This window comes from Notamacropus eugenii, chromosome 3 (assembly GCF_028372415.1).
Source record: "Notamacropus eugenii isolate mMacEug1 chromosome 3, mMacEug1.pri_v2, whole genome shotgun sequence".
NCBI lineage: Eukaryota > Metazoa > Chordata > Mammalia > Diprotodontia > Macropodidae > Notamacropus > Notamacropus eugenii.
In genome coordinates, this window is record NC_092874.1 from 478,987,069 (window position 1) to 479,008,847 (window position 21,779).

Sequence of the window (21,779 nt, forward strand, 5' to 3'; positions counted from 1 at the left end):
AAGTCTTTTGCTTGCCTCTTTTATGAGAGAGAATTTGCCCCATATAACTTCTCCCTTTCTCCTCCCAATATTTCTCTCTCACTGCTTGATTTCATTTTTTTTTTTAATATATGATCCCATCCTCTTCAATTCACTCTGTGCACTCTGTCTCTATGTATGTGTGCGTGTGTGCATGTGTGTGTGTGTGTGTACTCCCACCCAGTGCCCAGATACTGAAATGTTTCAAGAGTTATAAATATTGTCTTTCCTTGTAGGAATGTAAACAGTTCAACTTTAGTAAGTCCCTTATGATTTCTCTTTGCTGTTCGCCTTTTCATGGTTCTCTTCATTCTTGTGTTAGAAAGTCAAATTTTCTTTCCAGCTTTGGTCTTTTCATCAGGAAAATTTGAAAGTCTTCTATTTCATTGAAAGACCATTTTTTCTCCTGAAGTATTATACTCAGTTTTGCTGGGTAGGTGATTCTTGGCTTCAGTCCTAGTTCCTTTGACTTCTGGAATATCCTATTCCATTCCCTTCTATCCCTCAATGTAGAGGGTGCCAGATCTTGTGCTATCCTGATTGTATTTCCACAATACTTGAATTGTTTCTTTCTAGCTGCTTGCAATATTTTCTCTTTCACCTGGGAATTCTGGAATTTGGCCACAATGCTCCTAGGAGTTTTCTCTTTTTGGATCTCTTTCATGCGGTGTTCTGCGGATTCCTTGAATATTTATCTTGCCTTCTGGTTCTAGAATCTCAGGGCAGTTTTCCTTGATAATTTCATGGAAGATGATGTCTAGGCTCTTCTTTTGATCATGGTTTTCAGGTAGTCCCAGAATTTTTACATTGTCTCTCCTGATTCTATTTTCCAGGTCAGTTGTTTTTCCAATAAGATATTTCACATTATCTTCCATTTTTCGAATCTGCGCGGTATGTTCTGAGATATGCCTACATACACCCCTTCAATAGAGACACACTGTGTAGGAGGAACTTTTGGGGCAGGCTAGTTCCATATTTGGAATTGTGCACTAGATAAAGCAGCCCCAAGAGTGGCCCTGCTTGGTCAGGAGCATCTGTCCCTGGGCCGAGCGGCTGCTTTGATCAGTTTCTCTAGGCTGGCGAGGCATGAAGTATGTGGCATCACAAAACCTACTTAGTGTTCATTGTTGGCCTGGGCTACTTGTTTGTGCTTTCTCAGCTTTCTTTGGTTTCTGGCCCCTTAACGCCAATGAAAGCCTCACCCAATGCCATTCTGCTCTGAGATCAGGAGGGGTAGGAACCAAGGGTCCTTCAGTCATGGATTGTTTCCTTGTCTGAACTTCAGGTTACTGCCTCAGGCTGTCTTGCTCTCTCCCCATGACTTGTGTGATGGGTGTCTTTAAATCGAATGAGACATTTGGGATTTACTGAGAACTGATGTCGTGCTTATTTGCTTCAGAAGGTCATGGTCCTGGCGCAGGGCCCTGTCACAACTCTATCACTGAAGCTTTTGGCTTCTTTTCTTGCTTTTACATCTCCTCCAAATTAGATAAACAAGCCCTCTGTGCCTTCATTCAACAGGGTGGAGGATAGACCACCTCATGCCATTTCCCTGATATCCTCCTTCACTTGGCCAGGCTCCATTCACATTCTGGGGGTCTCAAGACTTAGTCGATGAATATCCTAAGACAGGGGTGGGGAACTGGGGCCTTGAGGCCACATGTTGCCCTCTAGGTCCTCAGAGTCGACCCTTTGATCAAATCCAAACTTCACATCACAAATCCCCTTCATAAAAGGATTTGTTCTGTAAAACTTGGACTCAGTCCAAAGGCCACCCTGGAGAACCTAGAGGGTCACCAGCAGATGAGGATCAGAGTGCTCTTTGCAGGAGACAGCTTATCAAGCATTTAAAGTAACAGACAAACAAAAATATAAAATGCCCATTTTTATAGGTGAAATCCACAAAGCAGTTCCTGACGGGTGTGGAAAAAAAGAGAATTGCAGATCTTTCTTGGGCATCACATTTCTTCTCCTTTAATCAGTTTTTCCAGGTAAAGTAGAGCACTTTCTTTTCTCAGTGTGCTCTTTTCTTTCCACTTCTGACTGCACTTCTGTACTTTAGATCTGCCTGAAGTATTGTGGTCTCTGACTGTAAGTGAGCATGGAATGTATAAATATTTTTGGGACCAGCATTTCAAGACCAGGGAATGCTTTGATGTTCATCTGACTCTGGGCCAGAGGCTCTTGGTGATTTTATAGAGACCTGCCTCGTGCCCACAGGCTCCAGAGAACCCTTGGATCATTGCAGGGGGTTAATGACTATCTCACCGTATTTTGGGACATAAAAATAACGTTTGGAATACTAATGGCTGTTTTTCATTCCCATGAGTAGAATTGAAGAAGCTCTAAAGCAGTGACCCACTTGCAAGATTCACTTGTTGGACTTTTGTATTTTTTCCCCCATTTCTTTTTTTCCAAGTTTTTATCTTTTTAACTTTTAAAAAATATATAATTTATTTATTTTTTAGTTCTCAACATTCACTTCCACAAGAATTTGAATTCAAAATTTTCTCCCCATCTCTCCCCACCCCCACCCCAGGAGAGCATAGATCCCATCCACCCCTTCCTCCAGTTACCCACCCTTCTGTTACCCACCCTTCTTCCATCCCCCTTCCCCTCTATTTTCCTGTAGGGCAAAACAGATTTCTGTACTCCATTGCCTATATATCTTAATTTCCCATTGCATACTAAAACAATTTTTTAACATTCATTCTTAAAGCTTTGAGTTCTATATTTTCTCCCTCTCTCCCCACTCACCCTCATTGAGAAAACAAGTAATTCAATGTAGGTCATACATGTGTAACAATGCAAAGCACTTCCTTAATAGCTTTGTTGTAAAAGATGAACCACATTTCCCTCTGTCCCATCCTGCCCTTCATTTATTCCATTCTCTCCCCTGACCCGTCCTCCCATAATAGTGTTTGCTTCTGATTATCCCTTTCCTCAATTTCCTGTCCCTTCTATTATCTTCCCTCTCCTATTCCCTTCCCCCTTGCCTTCCAATATCCAATGGAGTGTGTGTTATTCCCTCCTTAAGCCAAATCTCATGAGAGTAAGGTTCAATTATTTCCTTTCATCTCCTCCCCGCTGCTTTCCCCTCCTTTGTAAAAGCTCTTTCTTCCCTCTTTTATGTGAGATGATTTGCTACATTCTCCCTCTCCCTTTCTCTTACTCTTGGTACATTCCATAAAACAGCAAATTTTATTTTTTTAGGTATTCTCCTTTCATATTCAGCTTACCCTGTGCCCTCTACGTATGTGTATATATATATATATATATATATATATATATATATATATATATATATATATATATATACCCACACACACACACATGTATGTATATATGTGTATATATACGTATATACACACATTCACCCATGTACGTATACATACCTACACATATATAATATACACATACATACATAGCCATACACAGCAACATATATATATATTCCTACTAACTACCCTAATACTGAAAAAGGTCTCATGAGTTACAAATAACATCTTTCCATGTAGGAATGTAAACAGTTCAACTTTAACGAGTTCCTTAAGGCTTCTCTTTCGTGTTTACCTTTTCATGTTTCTCTTAATTCTTGTATTTGAAAGTCAAATTTTCTATTCAACTCTGGTCTTTTCAGCAAGAATGCTTAGAAATCTATTTCATTGAAATTCCATTTTTTCTCCGAAGTATTATACTCAATTTTGCTGGGTAGGTGATTCTTGGTTTTAATCCTATCTCCTTTGACCTCTGGAATATCATATTCCAAGCCCTTTGATCCCTTAGTAGAGAAACTGCTAAATCCTGTGTTATTCTGATTGTATTTCCACAATGCTTGAATGTTTCCTTCTGGCTGCTTGTAATATTTTCTCCTTGACCTGGGAACTCTGGAATTTGGCTACGATATTCCTAGGAGTTATCCTTTTGGGATCTCTTTCAAGAGGTGATTGGTGAATTTTTTCCATTTCTATTTTACCCTCTGGGTCTAGAATATCAGGGCAGTTTTCCTTGGTAATTTCTTGGAAAATGATGTCTAGGCTTTTTTTTTTATTATGTTCAAGTAGATCAATAATTTTTAAATTATCTCTCCTGGATCTATTTTTCAGGTCAGTGGTTTTTCCAATGAGATATTTCACTTTGTCTTCTATTTTGCTTTTTTTTGGTTTTGTTTTATAATTGCTTGGTTTCTTATAAAGTCCTTAGCTTCCATCTGCTCCATTCTAATTTTTAAATAACTATTTTCTTCAGTGAGCCTTTGAACCTCCTTTTCCATTTTGCCAATTCTGCTTTTTAAAGTGTTCTTCTTCTCATTGGCTTTTTGGACCTCTGGCATAGTCTATTTTTAAAGGTGTTATTTTCTTCAGTATTTTTTGGGTCTCCTTTAACAAGCTGTTGACTCACTTTTCATGATTTTCTTGCATTGCTCTCATTTCTCTTCCTAATTTTTCCTCCACCTCTCTTACTTGATTTTCAAAATCCTTTTTGAGCTCTTGCATGGCCTGAGACCATTGCATATTTATTTTGGAGGTTTTGGATGTAGAAGCCTTGACTTTGATGTCTTTCTCTGATGGTATGCTTTGTTCTTCCTCATCTGAAAGGATGGAAGAAAATACCTTTTCACCAAGAAAGTAATCTTCAAAAATCTTATTTTTTTCCCTTTTTTGGGCATTTTCTCAATGAGTTACTTGACTCCTGAGTCTTTTGTCAAGTGGAGGGTATATACTGAGGACCTGTAAGTTCTCAGTTCCTCCAACGTGGCACAATTAAAGAAGGGGAGTTTATTCCTCTCCTAGCCTGCGCTCTGGTCTGTGAGCAACAAACACTCTTTTCTACCCTGGAACTGTGAGTAGGATTCCCTCTCCACAGTCACCACCAGCTCCACCACTCTAGCCAGCAGTCCTCCTCACCCCAGGACTGCCACTCAGGGCTGAGATCCAGATCAGTGGCTCAATTCCCCCAGGGTCTTTAGGCAAAGGGCTCCAAAAGGGAATGCTGCCACTGCCTGGGGTGAGGGCTGGGGCTGGACTGCACTTCCCTCTCACCCAGGTGGAAGCTTTCTTACTGACCTTTGAAACTGTTTCTGGCATTTGTGGGTTGAGAAATCTGGGAACTGCAGCTGCTACCCGTGATTCCTCACCCTGAAGCTTGTTCTAGTCCTGTCCATGAAGTGTGGCCCTGGCTGCGCTGCGCTCTGCACTGAGCCCAGTGTGATAGACCTTTCCTTTTGACCTTCCAGGCTGCCTTGGACTGGAAATCTCTTTCCCTCTGTCAATTTGTGGCTTCTGCTGCTCTAGAATTTCTTTAGAGTAATTTTTTACAGGTATTTTATGGGCTATGGGGCGGGGGAGAGTTAGAGCAGGTCTGTCCTTCTACTCTGTCATCTTGACTCTGCCCCCCCATTTCTTTTTTCAAATGAAACTGGAGGTAGAGCTCTTCACACAGTGCCTCAAACTTAACCTTCAGGGTCTCAGTTTCCTCTGAAAGTCTTACAGCTCCAGATCTAGTTGATAGTGCAGGAACATAGGGGGAACTTGCCAATTCTCACTGTGCTACTTTGTTCCTTTGGGATCTTGGGCAGGTACTCTGACCTGTAGATTTCAGTTACCTCATCTGTGACATGAAAGGGTTTCACCGTGAGGGTGAAATTCTACAATCCATCAACTGTTTCACCAATTGAGAGCCTACCTAATTGTATTTATTTGTTCTCCATCCCAATCTCCATGTTATCCTTTTGTTTTTTTGAGACTGGGTCTCCCTGTCTTGTCCAGACTCATGAACTGATCCCACAAGGCACCAGAGCATTGACATTCTCTATCTCAGGCCCAGGCTGGTTTGTGCCTCCTTAAGCTTCCTACTGTCTGATCCCTTACTCCTGGGGGTGCACGCCATCAAAGCTGAATTTAGTGCTGACATCCAATAGGCAGAACCCACTGTAGCCTCAGACTCTTGAGATTAAGCGATACCCAGCCTGAGCCTCCTGGTAGCTGGGGTAGCGAGTATGCCACCATGCCCAGCCTTCTATGTTATCCTTAACTGTGTGGTAGGAGGCTTGAGCAGACTCTTCCGGAAATCTAGATAGACCACATCCATCACATTCCCCACCTTGACTAAGCTGTTCTTCTGTCCAAAGAGGAGCAGAGGTCAATCTAGTGTGGCTTGGTAACCCATGTTGGCATTTGCTGTTTTGAAAATATTCTCTCATTTCTCCCCCATTTGAGGAAAGTTATGAGTGGGAGAATAGCAGGCTGTCACCAGGGAGCAGGAGGGAAAGCAGTATGTCCCAAGTCTTCACATAGTTGCCAGCACAGAGCTCGGTGGGGACACAGGTCAGCTTGGAGCTTGGAAGACAATGGGGAAGCTGCCGTTTGTGCAGGGACAGCTCCAGGTTACAAGCCAGGCCTGCAGTGGAGGGAGGATTCCAGTTTGGCTCACCTTTTAGGAGTACTTTGTAAAATACTTTTCCTTCCAAGAGAGGAAAATCCTTTTTAAGTCATAAAATGTTCTTTCCTTCTGAGTTATTCCTTATTATTTCAGCCTTCCTTCTTGAAGAAATGCATGGCATTATTTCCCCAACAGTCAGTGAGAGCAACGCCTCTCCTGGTCAGGTGGATGTGGATCCTTGAAGAGTTCCATCTAACTCACTCATCTGCTCCCTCTGGCCCTCTGAGTGACCTCTGGGAGTGGCTATTCTCTAGTATGCTCTGGTCTAGAGGGACCCTACCCACTGGAGGTCCCGTGTTCTTACTACACCCATGTTAAATGCATAGATGAATACTTAAGTTAAACAGAATGACTTTCCACATGTCACAGATTTACAGGCAAAGGGGTCCTTAGTCAAGCTTTCCCCTACAGTCATTCCTGTGCCCCTTTAATCACTGAGTAAACTGAAGCCCATTTAGCCAGGAGGTAACAGGAGATCCTGGAATCAAACAAAAAGACTTTGCTCTGCTTGTGCTTTTTTCTACCTTGTTCTGGGAGATTTCAGTCCCTTGAGGAGGGTGGGCAGGGACGTGCCTGTGGAAGCGGTCGCTTTGGTGTGTGTTGCTGACTGCACCCTTTTCTTTCATGTTTTCTTCTTTGCCTTCTAGGTGAATGGGGGCATCGAGACCACTCTGGAGAAGGAGGTGGTGCAGTATGACTACTACTCCTCTTACTTTGACATATTTGTGAGTATGTCCCACGGTCGCAGGACCCCAGGGCTGCTCCTAGTTGTTGCTTTTGGGCCCTTGGTGCTGACTCTCTCTGGTCCAGTCACTGCTCCTACTGTAAACCTGCTAGTGGAGGGCATGGTTGTCTGCAGATCAGTCTGACTGTGTCTTCTTAGGGGACTCAGCACGGAGCATTTATTATTTGCCGTACACTACAAATACTGCCTCATTTGATCCTCAGAACAGCTCTTTATGGTAGCTGAGTTGATTGAGGCAAACAGAAGGAAAATGACTTATCCAGGGTCACACAGATAATCAGTATCCAAGGCTGGATCTGAACTCAGGTCTTCCTGCACCACCGAGCTGGCCCATATTAATCTCTACTATCTAGGCATTAATTATCAGGGCCCTATGGTAGGGAACTGTGCAGGGAGAGGCCTTCTGCTGCTTTGAAGCCTGGCACAACCATTTATTTCTGTATTGGCTGAATCCCTTTGAGTGCTTGAAGAGCAAATGATGTTCCTCTGTGTTGGTGCAAGCAGAGAAGCGACCATTTGTGGGGAAAGGCTTCTGTAATCTGAATCTCATGTCGATGCCTCGGCATTTCAGGAACCTCTTATTTATGCAAAGAGGGCCACAATTGGTGTTAGTGACCTGTCTGGGCTGGAGTGACCACGTCCATACCAACTCCTGTCTGTGGTCCCTTCGGGGACACTATTTTCACCATCATTGCATCCCGCAGCTTTGGCGCTAGCACCTCTGTGACCATCCTTTCTTGTTTCTGGTGATGCCACGGGGTTAGGGAGAGCATGGGTAATTAGAAGTCCCCACTGCTCCTTCTCATTCCATGTATTTCTTGTCCTTTGGATTCCAAACATTTCTCACAACTACCATCATCTTCCATCCTTTTTCTTGAAAGAATGCCCAGAAGACAAAAAATCCTAAGGGGAAACAACTGTACTTCAACAGCTGTGTTCAGCGCCTACTGTGCACCCTCAGGTGAAAGAACAGATAACAGAAGTGGGACACTTTGGTTTCTCTACTGGTCATGTTCTGGTGCTGTGACCTTGCACAAGTTCCTTCCTTTCTGTGGGCTGGGCCTCCCTTTCTTCCTCTGTAAAATGAGGAGGTGGATGAGCTGAGCTTTGAGGTTTCCATATGGCTTTAGAATCCTGTGACCCCAAGAAACAATGGGGTGGCCTGGAGGGATGCTCTTGTGCAGGCTTAATTAAAGGCTGTGTGCCAGACTTTGGGTAGCTTATCCTGGCCACATAGAGGAGCTTGGGAGGCACCATGGCCCAGGGGTGTTATGAAGCCCTAGGAACAGAAATGCAAAAAGGCAGAGAAGAAGGCAGGCTTTGCCTGCAGGAAGGTAACATTCAGGTAGGCTGAGACAAGGCATGGGCTCGTGGTGCAGAGTCCTGCAGGGTCAGGAGGACAGCCTGTGGAGGAATGAAGATGTGGCAGTCTGGGGCCTGCTCCTTAAAATGGAGGCTCTGGGAGGAATGAGCAGGTCTGAGGGAGAGGTGGCAAGATCCTGGGGTCAGGCTAGAGAAGGTCTGAAACACAGGTGGCTGCAGAAGGCTGAGAGACAAGCTGGGGCAAGCTTGAGACCAGGAGGAGGGAATGGCAAGACAGAGTATTGTGGGCCCCAATGAGCCTTAGCATTCTCTTGGCCAAGGCCCTCATTTTACAAAAGTCAGTGACTTTCCCAGGGTCGTACATTTTACAGAGACTGGATTTGAACCCATGTCTTCTGAATGCTAAGGGAGAGGAAAAGATGACAGGATTTTTTGTTGATGACTGTCCTTAGCTTTCCTTTCTTCCCTCCCCATTCCATTCACCCATTTCTTGAGAGAAGTGGATGTCTCATCAAGGTGGGGACATAGACCCCTTGCCTAACCCCATTCCTTCCTGTACGTATTCCAGAAGTTTATGTTTGCACATGAAATGAGAGGAACATTCCAGAAGATCTTCTCCTACAGTGTTCTAAAAGGAGATGGTTGCTGTGTGTGGAGTCACCTGACAGGGTGTTTTAATCCTGGGTTCTCTTTAAATCTGCGCAGGTCTGTGAGAAGTGGCCTAGGCAGCCCTGGGGCTGGCTTTTCCCTGCATCCCTTCTGTTCCCTCCTGCAGGCCGGGACCTTTCCTCTCTCCCAGACTGTGACTGTCAGGCCCATTGTGTAGGGCTGGCTTTTCTTTCTGTCCTGGCCCAGTCCTTTGTTCTCCTCTGTCCCTTCACACGCTGGGCTTTGTCCGACTCCACATGATAGGCAGGCCAGGTGCTGACTGGGAGTCAGGAAGAGTTGGCTTCAGGTCTCCCCTCTGACACTCACTGTCTATGTGGTCAGGGACAAGTCCTCAGTTTCCTCATTAGTGAAAGGAAGGGATTGGCCTAGATGCTCTCTAAGAGTCCTTGTCACTCTGAAGTTAGGAGCTGTGGTCCTGGTAATTAACCTTTGAGTATGTCATAGGTGTTTGCTTTTGGCCATTAAAATGAGAAGATTTTTTTTCTTCCCTCTTTTTTGATACAGCTCCTGGCAGTTTTTCGTTTTAAAGTGTTAATCCTCGCATATGCTGTGTGCAGGCTGCGCCACTGGTGGGCAGTAGCAGTGAGTATCTCTCCCCTCCCCCTCTCCCCCCAAATGCTGACAGTGAGGAGTGAGCCTAGCTGGGCACTGAGACCCCTGGAATTCCCTCTTCATACCTCAGGGTCTCCTGTTTGAGGGCCTTTTGGTAGAACTCTGACATCGATGTGCCGTCCAACCCGTTTGTGGGCTTGTCAGCACACTCAGGGTTGGTTTGGCTCTCGAGGTGCTTCCTTCACCTACTAATGAGAAGATAACAGGATTCGTCCTGTGGATCACAAGGCCACACAGGTGACTGCCAAGGGGATATACCCTTCCCTGCCTCGTGCTGCACATACCTGAAGGGACCAAGGAACGAAAATCTGTGTGGCTGTGAGATTGTTCTGTCAATGAAGCACCTGAAGACCCAGGATTGAAACTACTCCCAGCCTGCAACCCTAAATCTAGACATGGGGGAAGCGAGAAAAAGTGAGAGGAGAAATTGGAGGCAAGGATTTGGTCAGCCAGTCCACTTTTGGGGCAACAGCTTTACAGGAAATAAATACAGGGAAAAAAAGGGGGAATCATGAATTTAGGAAAGGGAAAACAGAGTGGCTCTAGGTCTTTGGGCAGGTGACCACTCTGGACCTCAGTTTCCTCAGTTATTAAAAAGAGATTCCCTGGGCCTTTCTGAGCCTTTACTGAGATCGTAATTGTAAAGCAGAGTGCCTGGCATGTAGTCAGTGCCATAGAAATATTAGCTGTTACCCTCATTCGTATTATTCTGTGATTCTAAACAGACGTCTTTCCATCTTTCTTTTTTCTTCCATTTATTTCTGGGTGCATTTCTGATGCTCTCCTGAGGCCAGGGTTATCCCAATCAGTGTCTCATTTGGGGAACAAACCGCTGTGTAACTGGGCATTCGTGCCCTGGACCCAGCTGCAGACAACTCTGTAACTTCTGTTGTTTGTGTTGGCCCAGGGAGGAGGAAGCATTAATGTCTGGAGGCAGGGATCTCCTTTCCTGTGAAGGGAGTGATGATGTCACTTTCTTAGGAAAACCCTGGTGTGTGTGGTGATGTTTTCTCATGCAGGGCTGCTTGGGGGGCTGGGATTGGGCTGTCCCGGGGACTGGATCGCCAAGGGTGTCACTGACAGGCAAGGCCCAGGGGATCTTCTTTCCTAAACGCCTGGGCCTCTCCCTCCTCATCTCTCCCTTCTATCTTCCCCAGCTTTCTTTGGATCCCAGCCAACCTTCCATCTTCTGCAAGAAGCTGGTCCCGTTCCATCCCATATGCAGCTTCTCCACCTTAGCACAGTGCTAAGCACAGAAGTGCTGTTGACTTGATGTAACCAGCCATTCCTAGTAGGTAGCATGTGATAGCAGCTCAGGTCTGTGTGGGCTCAAAAGCTTTATTAAGACTTGCACAAGGCTTTACAGCTGTAATCTCTTTCGGTCCGCACAGCAACCCTTTAAGGTTGTCAGATCCTCTTATCCCATTTTACAGATGGTAAAATGGAGGCTCAGAAGCCTTCCATGGACATTTTGTAGTGGCAACTGGGGGCCTGATTCCTGAGTCCAGGTCCAGCTCTGTGGACACTTATTCAACAAACACTTATGCATTGCCTGTTGCAGGCAAGGAATTGTAAATATGATCAAAGCCTTGTTCCCAGGGAGCTTTTACTTTCTTATGGGGATTTGAGGATAAGGATACAAGTCAGAGGAGGGCAGAGGCCCTGGCAGATGGGAGGAAGGTGAGATTGCCTTCCCTGGGGCTGGAGAACATGGTGTTGGGAAATATGCCATTGGAGCTGGTAGCCCCTTTCCCACCATGCCCATCCGCAGAAGGATGCTGGAACAGCACCTGATCCAGCCTCTGGGCCAGATGAGAAGAGCTGACCCACAGTGAGTGCCTTTGGAGGGCTTTACTTTGGGAAGCAGGTACCCTCACTGCCCCCACTTTCCAGATGAGAGAATTGAAGGGTAAGTGACTTGCCCATGGTCATAGGGTCAGCCAGCATCTGAGGCAGGATTTGAACTTGGGTCTTCTGGAGTCAAAATTGGCTACTTGGTCCCCTCTGCCATCTGGCCAGCCACCTAAGCAATCCTGACCCTGAGTGAGTGACTTTACCTCCCTGATCATCAGTTTCTCCAGCTGTAAAATGAGAGGATTGGTTTAGGGGATCTCTATAATGCCATCCTTCTGAATTCTTTGGTTCTGTAGAGAAATAAAGCATTTATTAAATAGCCAGGTAACAGGGAGTTCAAGTACAAGCAAACAAAATGGTCCCTCTTCTCATTCTAGTGGGGAGACAAAATGTGAGACTCAGGCCAGATAAGAAAGGAGGAGTAGCATCTCCAGGTGGGCAGGGGTCTGGGGAGGACTAGTGCTGTCCAGAGAGTAGACAAAACTCCTCTGGACAGTGACTTTCTGTGTGTGAAGATGTTCCCCAAAGCCTTTGACTGACTTGCTGCTCACTTACTGTTCAGGGTAAGTTACGTGAATAAGGGACCCTGATGGACCCTTACCAACATTTGTTCATCTTCAAATACTAGAGAAGGATGAGAGCAGATAGAGGGCCATGCCCTGCTGGCTCTGTGGGTCTGCTCTCTTCCCTCCAAGAATTCTCTGACTCTCAGGTGGGGGGAGTGTTAGATTTTGTATCTGGGGCCCAGATCAAGGCATCACTTCCCAGCACACACCTGAATGCCTAGTAAGTGAGGAGCAGGCCCAGGGCTTCAGGCCTGGTCCAGGGGCCATGCAGAGGCCTCTCTTCCCTCTCTGTGGAGCCAGAGCTGCTATGGTGCGCATGTCACTTCCTACAGAACTTGAGCCTGTGATGAGACTGTTATTGGTATCTGCATTGAACTCATTCCTTTGTCTTTCAGTTGACGACAGCTGTGACGAGTGCCTTTTTATTAGTCAAAGTCATCCTGTCCAAGGTAAGAGGCCCTCTTCCCTCCCCAGGGACATCTCCTGGGTGCTCTGCCTGCCAACGGCCAAAGGCTGACCCTTCCCCTCCCCCTCCATCTTTCAGCTCTTCTCTCAGGGGGCCTTTGGATATGTGCTGCCCATCATCTCCTTCATCCTGGCGTGGATTGAAACCTGGTTCCTAGATTTCAAAGTACTGCCTCAAGAAGCTGAGGAGGACAACAGTGAGTTCCCTTCTCACGGCTTGAGTGTTTGCCTTGGGTGGGGGAGGGCCCCAGGAAGGTCCCTGGGAACCTCCTTGGCCATGCAGAGGCTGCTGGGGGTGGGCCACAATGACTTTGCAGGGTTGACTCAGTCATTCTGTCCCTTCTAAGCTCTGCCACGTGCTTGAGGAGGGACCAGGGTCAATAAAACATAGACCTTGTCACACTGCAGGAACGATAGGACCTGCATCTATATGTATAATATAGTGGACATTGTAGAAATAAATGTGATACTCATATTGTATAATAGATCATTTATTAATAGCTAAACCACTCATTTAATCAATTAGATATTGAATAATATAAAAATAAGCAGCAAACAGTAATATAAGAAAATAAATTAATTTTAATTTAACTTAACAGATTTATAATAAAATGATATTAAAATATAATTTAAATGAAACTTGGGATGGGGAGGTTTGATATCACATATATACTCACACATCTAGATAGGTAGGTACATATGTACCCACACACACACACACACACACACACACACACACACACGCACACACGAATATGAGAACGCCATAGGAGTAGTCTAAAGTGGAGGTCTCCAGGGTCAGAGAAGAGCCTGCTTCAGCTCGTGTTTGCTTGTTAAGTGTCTGCCCTTGCCAAGCTGATGTTGTCTGAGGGCAGGAGACCAAGGTGAATGACAGCGTGGTAAGGGGGGGTAAGTGATATGTCCCTCCCCGCAAAATAAGCCAGATACAGAGTGTCATGGGGATAGGGCGGATGGTTTTCAAATGCGAGTGAGGAGAAGGAACCGTGCAGGGCCTGACCAAAGAGAAGGATTTCCGAGGGCTGAGAGGAGGCCAGAGTGTTTTTGACATGGGTGGGGTGGATTGTATGTCAGGGGTTTGAATAGAGTGCTGGATTCTGATTTACTGGATGACCTTGGGCAAGTCACTTAACCTCTGCCTGCCTCAGTTTCTTCATCTGTAAAATGGAGATAATTTAAGCACCTCACTTCCAGGGTTGATGTCAGGACCTTAAATCGCTACATCAGTGCTAAGTGTTGTCATCTGCTGGGTAGGGCAGGGTGAGCGTACAGAAGATCTGGGTGTGTGCTGTGGCGGCAACTTGGATTGGAAGAGATGAGATAGGGCTGAAAAGACAAGTTGGCTCCCTCTCATGGAAAGCCCTGAATGCCGGGCCAGAGAGGCTGTTTTCCCCAGTAGAGGAGTGTTTTTTGGGGGGGTCACCGAAACAGGGCAGCTCTTTGGAGGCTGGGTGGGGAGTGAGAGAGCCTGGAGGTGGGAAGACCAGAAGGCTTGGCCCTGGGACAGGAGGAAATGGATTCCAGCATGTTGTGGAAAGAAAATCAGCAAGACTTCAGCGACTGAAGGACCTTAGGAAAAGGGAAAAGGCAAAGGGCACTGGGCTGTCCAAGCTCAGGTGACCAGCATGGTAGCGGTGCCATTAACAGAGTTTGGGCTGAGAGGAGTGTAGTGGGGAAGGTAATGGGCAGCCTGGCCTCAGAGCTGCCCACAGGATGTCCAGGTGGGGTTGGCCGGCAGCAGGGGGACAGACAGACCTGGAGGCTGGGCAGGGACCATGGGAACAGAAGCGATTGTCTCGTCTGCTCCATGTACACTGTTGAGGTTGGGGTTCTGTTTCCTTCCATTGCTGCCTCATCTTGTTCTTGTGTTTCTGAATCAGGAGTTTGTTATCTCTTGGTTCCTCCTTCCCTCCAAAGGTAGGACTGACTTTCTTCAGTTTGCTTTGCTTCATCTCCTCACCAGCTCTTACCCTCCCCTAGGGGTCCCCCTTCCCTCGTTCTGCTCGATGGGTTCAGTTATCTGCTTCTTCCCTGCTTTTTTCTGTCAGCTTAGTAGCCAATTAAAAGCCTCCTTCCTCTTCCTTTCTGTTTGTCTTGTTTGGTGTTAAATTTCTCTGCTCCTTCTTCTAAAAAGGATTTCTTTTTCTAGTTTTTTTTTCCTAAGTTTTGTTCCTTTTCTGTCTATTCTAGACTTTTTGTTTATGGCCTTGAGCTTTAGCTTAACCTCCTTTAACCTCTGTGTTCCCCAGGGAATTAAAGCTTCTAAGGTGCCTATTTGGAGCTCCCTTTGTCCTTTCTTTACAGATCTGGCCCCTTCCCTTTTTTTCCTTTGTTCCTCGCTCTTAGAGATGTCTGTTCCTGGAGGAGAGAGAGGATAGAAGTATGTTCTGCCCTGTGGTGGAACACCCTCCCCCACCACATGCTAGCCCCCTTCCTGCCCTTGTTCCCTCTGTCCCTCGGATCTGTGGCGAGCACGGCTGCACCTCCTCAGAGAGTGGGGTGGGACAGAGTGCAGGGAAGTCCATGTTCTTCATTACAGCTGCTTTCCTTATTGCATATAATGCTTATTTTGGGTCAAACGGCTCGTCCTCCATGCTGTTGCTTGCATGATCTGGAAGACTGAGAGGAGATTGTCAAAGGAAAAGGTGTAGTGTGAAGGGAAAGGAGCCAACAAAAAAGTGCCCTATGGGACACCTAGCCTTGGGACCGTAGCCAAGGAGCTAGGGACGGAGATATTCAAGCAAGAGGAAGATGACAAGGGCCAGTATTTGTCTAGTGGCATTTTTGTCATCTCATGTGACCCTCACAGCAGCCCTGGGTGGTTGGTGCCTTTCTCATCTTGCTTTACAACTAAGGAAACTGAGGCTGAGAGAGGTTGAATGTGGCTTGCCCAGGGTCACATGGCCAAGTCTTATTGGAACTCAGGTCTTCCTGACCCCAGGTCCAGCACTCCCTCCGCTGCTGCTCCTAGCGACCTCACTAGGAGAAATTGGAGAAGCCCTAGGTCGTGAGGTGCATGGAGCGGTCAGTGGTGTCTAGCTCAAGGAAGGACAGAGAAAGAGCCATTGGAATTGCCCATTAAGGGACTGTAGCTTTGGGGAGAGAAGATGGAAGGAAGGGGAGGCAGCAAGGACATAAACTGATGGTTTGAGCTGCTGCCTTGTGGTCATTGTTATTTTGTTTTAAGGACATTGGAGACCAGGGTGTATTTAGGCAGAAAGAAAGGAGCCAGACCTGGGGTAGATGGGAACAGGTGGGCCTGAGGACACAAGTGGATGGGGAAGGAGAGAAGGGACAGAGATAGAGAACGTGCCATCCCTCTACTGAAGAGAGTGAAGCCCCCCATGGTAAATTTCCTCATCTTCCCTTATTCTATCCTACAGAAGTTCCTGGAGGTAGACTGAGGGCCAAAGGAGTCAGGGCTTGGGAGTGGCCCTTTGGAGCCCAAATTGTGAGTCAGTGAAACATAGACCAAAGTGTGGTTGGACACTGCCAAAGGCCCGAGAGTCCAGAGAGGCCTGGAGAGTGCCACTTCATAGTTTCCTCCAACAGGGTCAGCAGCTCCAGAATAGTTCCAGAGAAGGCCACAAAGGTTGAGGCAGAGGCTGAGATTAGCTGGCTGGGGCAGCAGAGTGGCAAGGACCAAGTCAGGAGAAAGAACTCGTTGGAATAACTGAGTTGGATTTATTCTTGTGATGGGAAGGGCCCAGAGGCTGGGAGGGGAGAGTGTGCGAGGGGATGGAAGTCAGAGAGAGGAAAGACAGGCCTCAGCCAAGGTGGTGTACACAGAAGCCTGAGGAGGAGGCAGGCATCTACACGAGGGGTTTAGGTCTGATCTAAAATCCTTTTATGAAGGGAATTTGTTCTGTGAAGTTTGGATTCAGTCAAAGGAATGCACTTGAGGACCTAGAGGGCCACAGCCACATGTGGCCTCAAGGCTAGGAGAAAGGTAGGGGGTTGCAATTTGCTAGCCTTACGTCAGGGGTGAACACCAGGCTAGGGCCTCAGTGTGGTGAAGTTGTCATATAGCCTGTCTGAATCGTATCAGGGAAGGACCGGAGGTTATGGAGGGCCTGAGAGGCTTACCCTATCCTGTTCTCTGGTGTGTCCTGCTGGTCTGTTCAGTGCAGATGGGGGCTCAAGGTGGGTTTGGGTTGATCCTGCCATTTTCAGAGGGTTTTATGTTTTAGGGCTAAGACCCCCGAGTGCAGTCAGGGAAACCAGGCTTCCTTTCCAAACTGAGATCAACTGTCAGGTGACCATGTCAGGAAATTGCATTTGGCTATCTTGATTTTTCTGGAGTAAAGCCAAATTGGTTAAAAAAAGAAATCTGTTAACTAATAAAGTTTTTGTGTTTATATACAAAGCTGTTACTTTGGAAGGGTTTCTGTACATGTCTGTTTGGCGTTTAAAGCCTTTATAATAGGGCTTGACCTACCCTTCCAGCTTCATTACCCATCATCCCCCTTCCTATACTCAGTGGTCCTGCAGACTGTCCTTCCCCATCCATGCAGCTTCATCTCCCATCTCTACACCTTTGCCCAGGTCACCCCTATGACAAATGGACTTCCTTCTCACCTTCCCCCTCTTAAAATCCCTGGTCTTCTCCAGGGCTTTACTCACTGCCTTCGCCATCCAAACTCTCTGGTCCCCCACCAGCTGCTAGAGCCTCCCCATGACATTCTCTTGTGTCTCTTGTACACTCTGCCCCCCGCCAGGTCACATGCTCCTGGAGGCCAGGGACCGGTTCACATTCCTCTTGGTATCTCCGCACCTAGCACGGTACCTGGCATACTGTAGATGCTTAATCAATACTGGTTGGTGATTGGTGACACATCAGAGAAAATCAAGTTAAGCCTGTTTGGGGTGAGATGCAGTAAGAGGGGCAGCTCTGGAAGACGACGAGTGTCGCTCCTGATCCTTCTGAGGGAGAGACCTCTCTTCCTGTCGGCCACGACCCCGACACAGGCAAGACCAGCTTGATAATAACTGCTCACAAGGTGCAGAGACTTTGGCCAATACTCCTTTCACAGGCCTCTGAGGCCCAGAGCTGGAGCCCGGGTCATTTGGCTCCCAGTTCAGGCTCTGTCTCTTATCTGGCATCTCAGGGCTGTTAGCAGCCTGTGGGTAGGTGGTTTGGGAATGGCCTGCAGGTGGCCCAGCTCCTGCCTCTGGGCTCCCTTCCTATATGACATGGGTCTTGGTCCTGCCCTGAGAGCAGAGTCTGGAGGGAAGGGGACTGAGTCTGACTGATACAGGACCTGTAAACAACACCTTTCAGCACTTAGAGGAGGATCAGGAGGTGATGAGATCCCAGCGTCTGAGGCCTGATGTGTCTCACAGTCGAGTCACGTCAAAGCCACCACTCTGACCGCTGGGCCCCAGGGCTCTCTTTGCAGAGGATGGCTTTGAGTAGAAGCCCAAATGATTCATGGAGCCACAGGTCAGATACTGGACTTTTCTTTCTGACACTGCTGATGCAGACTGTAGACGTCCTTTCCTCTCAGGGCACTTAGTCTAAAACTAGCAAATTCCAGGCAGTAGGAAGGGCACCATTTCCACCTTTAGATACCCGTTGGTCCCGCTTTGTGTTAGCTCATTAAATGCTTAGGAAGTTCTGTGCTCAGGCCTAGCCATCAAGCCGTACCGGCACTAATCATTAAAGCACTTCTTGGATTTGCATGTTCAGCCTGGAGCTGAATGTTACTATAACACACTGAATAAACGGGAGGGAGGATGCCTAGGGAAGTCCTGGCACACAGCTTTGTTTCTCTGTACCCATTTTCAGGAAATTTTAAAATAAGACAATGAAATTAAAATATAAGGAAAGGCAGTATGGAAGTGAATCGGGGGAGAAAAGAAGCCACGTGTCAGGCACTCCTCCCTCCTGTGGCTGCTCTGTGGGTTCATCCTCTGCCTCCTGAGTCATTTTGGATACACCCCTGCAGTTTGTTTTCAGCCAGTTGGATGAGGGAGATGCCAGGAGGAACAAGGCTTCGCCTCGAGTCAGAGATACAGATGATTAGACTGCTTGAGAACAATGGGGCATGAGAGCACATGACTGACCAGCATCAGCAGAGGCGAGGCCTCACTCTCTTCATGCCCTCCTTGATGCCAGGGCATGGCACAGTGCTCCCAAGGAGCTGGCGCATGCATCACCGTGAGCTCCAGCAGACACTGCCATTGCTGGGAGGGAGGCCAGCCATGTACAGTAGCTTCTTTCTTGCCCCACATTATTATTTTGATGGTCCATCAAGGTACCAGGTGTGGCTGGTTCAAATGCCTTCTCTTTCAAGAGATGCTGCAAGTCTTTTATCTGCTGGTGCAACCCATTTGTTGTTGAAGGGAACAGGATGTTCTCAGGGGACTGAGAGAAGGAAAAGTCCAGTGGCAGCCCTGGGCACCCCGGTCCCACAGGCCAGCTGTGTCCTGTATTGGGGTGAGGTGGGAAAAGGGGCATTGCCACTGTCATGGTGTTCCAGAGCTTTTCAAAGTCACACCTTCACCGCCATATGCATGGGCAGATGTGGGTACCTGTTGACAAGCATTTTTAGATGATGCTAGCCCTCTGTCCTGCTGTGGCAGACTAATGCCCGGGCTCTCAATCCCTTCTCTTCCAGGACTTCTGCTGGTTCAGGACGCTTCGGAGAGGGCAGCCCTCATCCAGCCTCCTGGAGGTCTCTCAGATGGGCAGTTTTATTCCCCTCCTGAGTCTGAAGCAGGTAAAGGGCATTTGGCTGATGCTTTGTTCCCTGCTGTATTGGGAACCGCCCCCCCCCCTTCCCCCCCCTGCCCACCCCGGCTTCATACTTCCACTTGCCTGCCACTGTTCATGGTCTCCCCCCGAGGAGGCAAGGAGGTGGTTCTGGACCCACACAAATTCTCTTGGTAGGTGTTGTCAGTGCTTCTGAGGTCCAGGTGACTGCCCCAAAAGGGAGGAATGGTAGGATTTGGCCTCTGGCTGGCTATGCTTTGCTCATGGTGCCACCTGGTGGAGTTGAGGAATGTTCTTGGCACCATAGCCAGGCAGCTGGGCGGGGCTTTGAGGAAGGAAGGAGGGGTGGGGCCAGGCTGGGTAATTCTGTATTTGTTTGTCGTTGTCACCTCTTGAGTTTCCAGTCCAGGAAACACATTGGAATATAAATGTTCCTTAGAATCAGAAGGAAGTAGATGGTCTCCTTTGCACATCCAGAAAAGGGGCCTTCTAGAATTGGCCTGAGATTCTCAGGCTGCTGTCCCTGGGCTTTGGAGAGCCGGTATAGAGCTAGGGGTGAAGGGGGAAGGTCAGTAATGTGCCCAGGGTCCCCCAGGTAGCAGCAGGTCTGAATCCGGGGCATGCTGATTACAAGTCCAGTGCCTGGTTATCCATGGTGGCTTGGTTATGTGTGTGTAAAGGTGTGTGGAGGTGTAATGGAGAGGGGTGGTGTCTGATCAGTCTATTCAGTGGGAAAGGCGGACAGACCTTTGGCCACTGGGTTTCAGAAATTGTATGAAGATTTCTCTCCTGAGAGACCCATGGTGTTGGTGAAGAAATGCTGCCTCCTGTTGTCACCAAAGACTGTGTGGAAACGGATCACTGTTGGGGGTGTGGTGTGAACTGCTCTGGGAGCTGTGAAGCACCAGCTAATGACATGGTGAAAGGCTTTGGTCCCTCTGTTGCTATGGCTACTCTGTTTCTCTGCCATGGAAACACTGGATTCATCCCCTCCCCACCAGCTTCTCTGTGATGAACTTCCCTGCACTCAGCTGGGCTGGTTATAGGAAAGCAAAGTCTGTCATGGAAATCTGTGTGCCTCTTGGTGTAGACCATCTGAGTGAGCTCGGGTACCATTGTGGCAGCCTTGGAGTTGGGGCTCACTTGGGAGAGGTGACCAGACATGGTGGAGGGACTGTTTTTGTTCTCCTTCAGCTGACACCCACGGATGCTGAAAAATACCCAGCCACATTTTGGAGAGAGCACAGTTGGAAGGCTTTAGAGCAGCTCAGGCTTAAGGGTGTTTGTCAAAGGCCAGATGAGGTTATTGGTGCTGAATGAGCCTGAGGCATTGGTAGTGTTACCTTAAAAAGCACCGTCCAGAGAAGAAAGCGGTTAAACCACAGCAAAGATTGTGTGATTTGTGACTGTATAGCTGAGAAACAAAGCTTCCTGCTCATTGTGTCCTGTGGGGGATTTTTTTTAAACCACTAATTTCACATCAAAGACATGGTTTCTGAGCTGAGGCACACACCGTGGCCCGAGTGAATGTGTGAGGTAGAACTCTGCTCCAGATCCTCCATCTTGGCTAAAGCCCCCACCCCAGCCGCTTTAATCAGGAAGCAGGCCCCCAACTGGGTTGTAGCCTACTCACAGTGGAGGGGGCAGGCAAGCAGTTCTGGGGGCAGCATGCCCTGCTTACCAGCCTCTTCTCACCTGCTGCTGGGGGCAGATGGGCCCAGGCAAGGCCGTCTGTGGAGCCAGGGCAGGTCAGTGCTTAACACACATGAATGTAGACGTATGTACTGTACACAAAGATTCAGACATCTACATGTGTGGGCTTGTGTGCATATTGCAAGGGAGAATGAGAGAGAGGAACCAGGAATAAACATGCATTATAAAGTCTTGGCCCACACTGACCTTTCTGGTTTTCCCCAGTGTGTCCTGCTCTGTTATAAGGCTGGGATTTCTACTTTTATGTGATTTTTCTATGATAAAATTTTAATAACTGTTTCATTTTTATCAGTACTTTTTGTTTTTCCCTTATTTATCCCTCCTCCTCCCCTGCGTGGTGGTCCATCCTTTGCAACAAACAATACAACAGAGGAAGAAGCCGGCAGTTCAGAAAAACCAGGCCATGGCCTGGCCTGACTGTGTGTGCAGTGCGCCATCCTATCACCCCCCAACCCCACCCAGCCCCCTCTATCATCCGCTAAAGATGTCCGTGACTTGTGCTTCTGCGTGAAGCACTGTGTGGAGGGTCCTTGTGGTGCTCATGTTTCCCTTCCGTTGGCAGAATTGTAAAGGTTGTTTTCCTCATCCTCGTTCACTCCCCTTTCATCTTCATCTGCCCAGGCTTTGGAAGTCTTCACTG

At 47.5% G+C, this 21,779-nt stretch overlaps 1 protein-coding gene across 7 annotated transcripts in view; it reads left to right on the forward strand.

The window, feature by feature from the left end:
- The window catches only part of LOC140497742 (STARD3 N-terminal-like protein), a 60,377-nt gene that overhangs the window by 35,359 nt on the left and 3,239 nt on the right, over nt 1-21,779 (forward strand). For 5 of the 7 annotated variants that reach the window (XM_072599076.1, XM_072599078.1, XM_072599077.1 and 2 more), the window contains 5 exons: nt 7,107-7,184; nt 9,701-9,778; nt 12,624-12,677; nt 12,773-12,890; nt 19,332-19,433. In XM_072599076.1, coding sequence (XP_072455177.1) covers nt 7,107-7,184; nt 9,701-9,778; nt 12,624-12,677; nt 12,773-12,890; nt 19,332-19,433 — 430 coding nt within the window. The remainder of the gene's footprint in view (nt 1-7,106; nt 7,185-9,700; nt 9,779-12,623; nt 12,678-12,772; nt 12,891-19,331; nt 19,434-21,779) is intronic. The other 2 variants (XM_072599083.1, XM_072599082.1) reach the window with 1 other exon arrangement.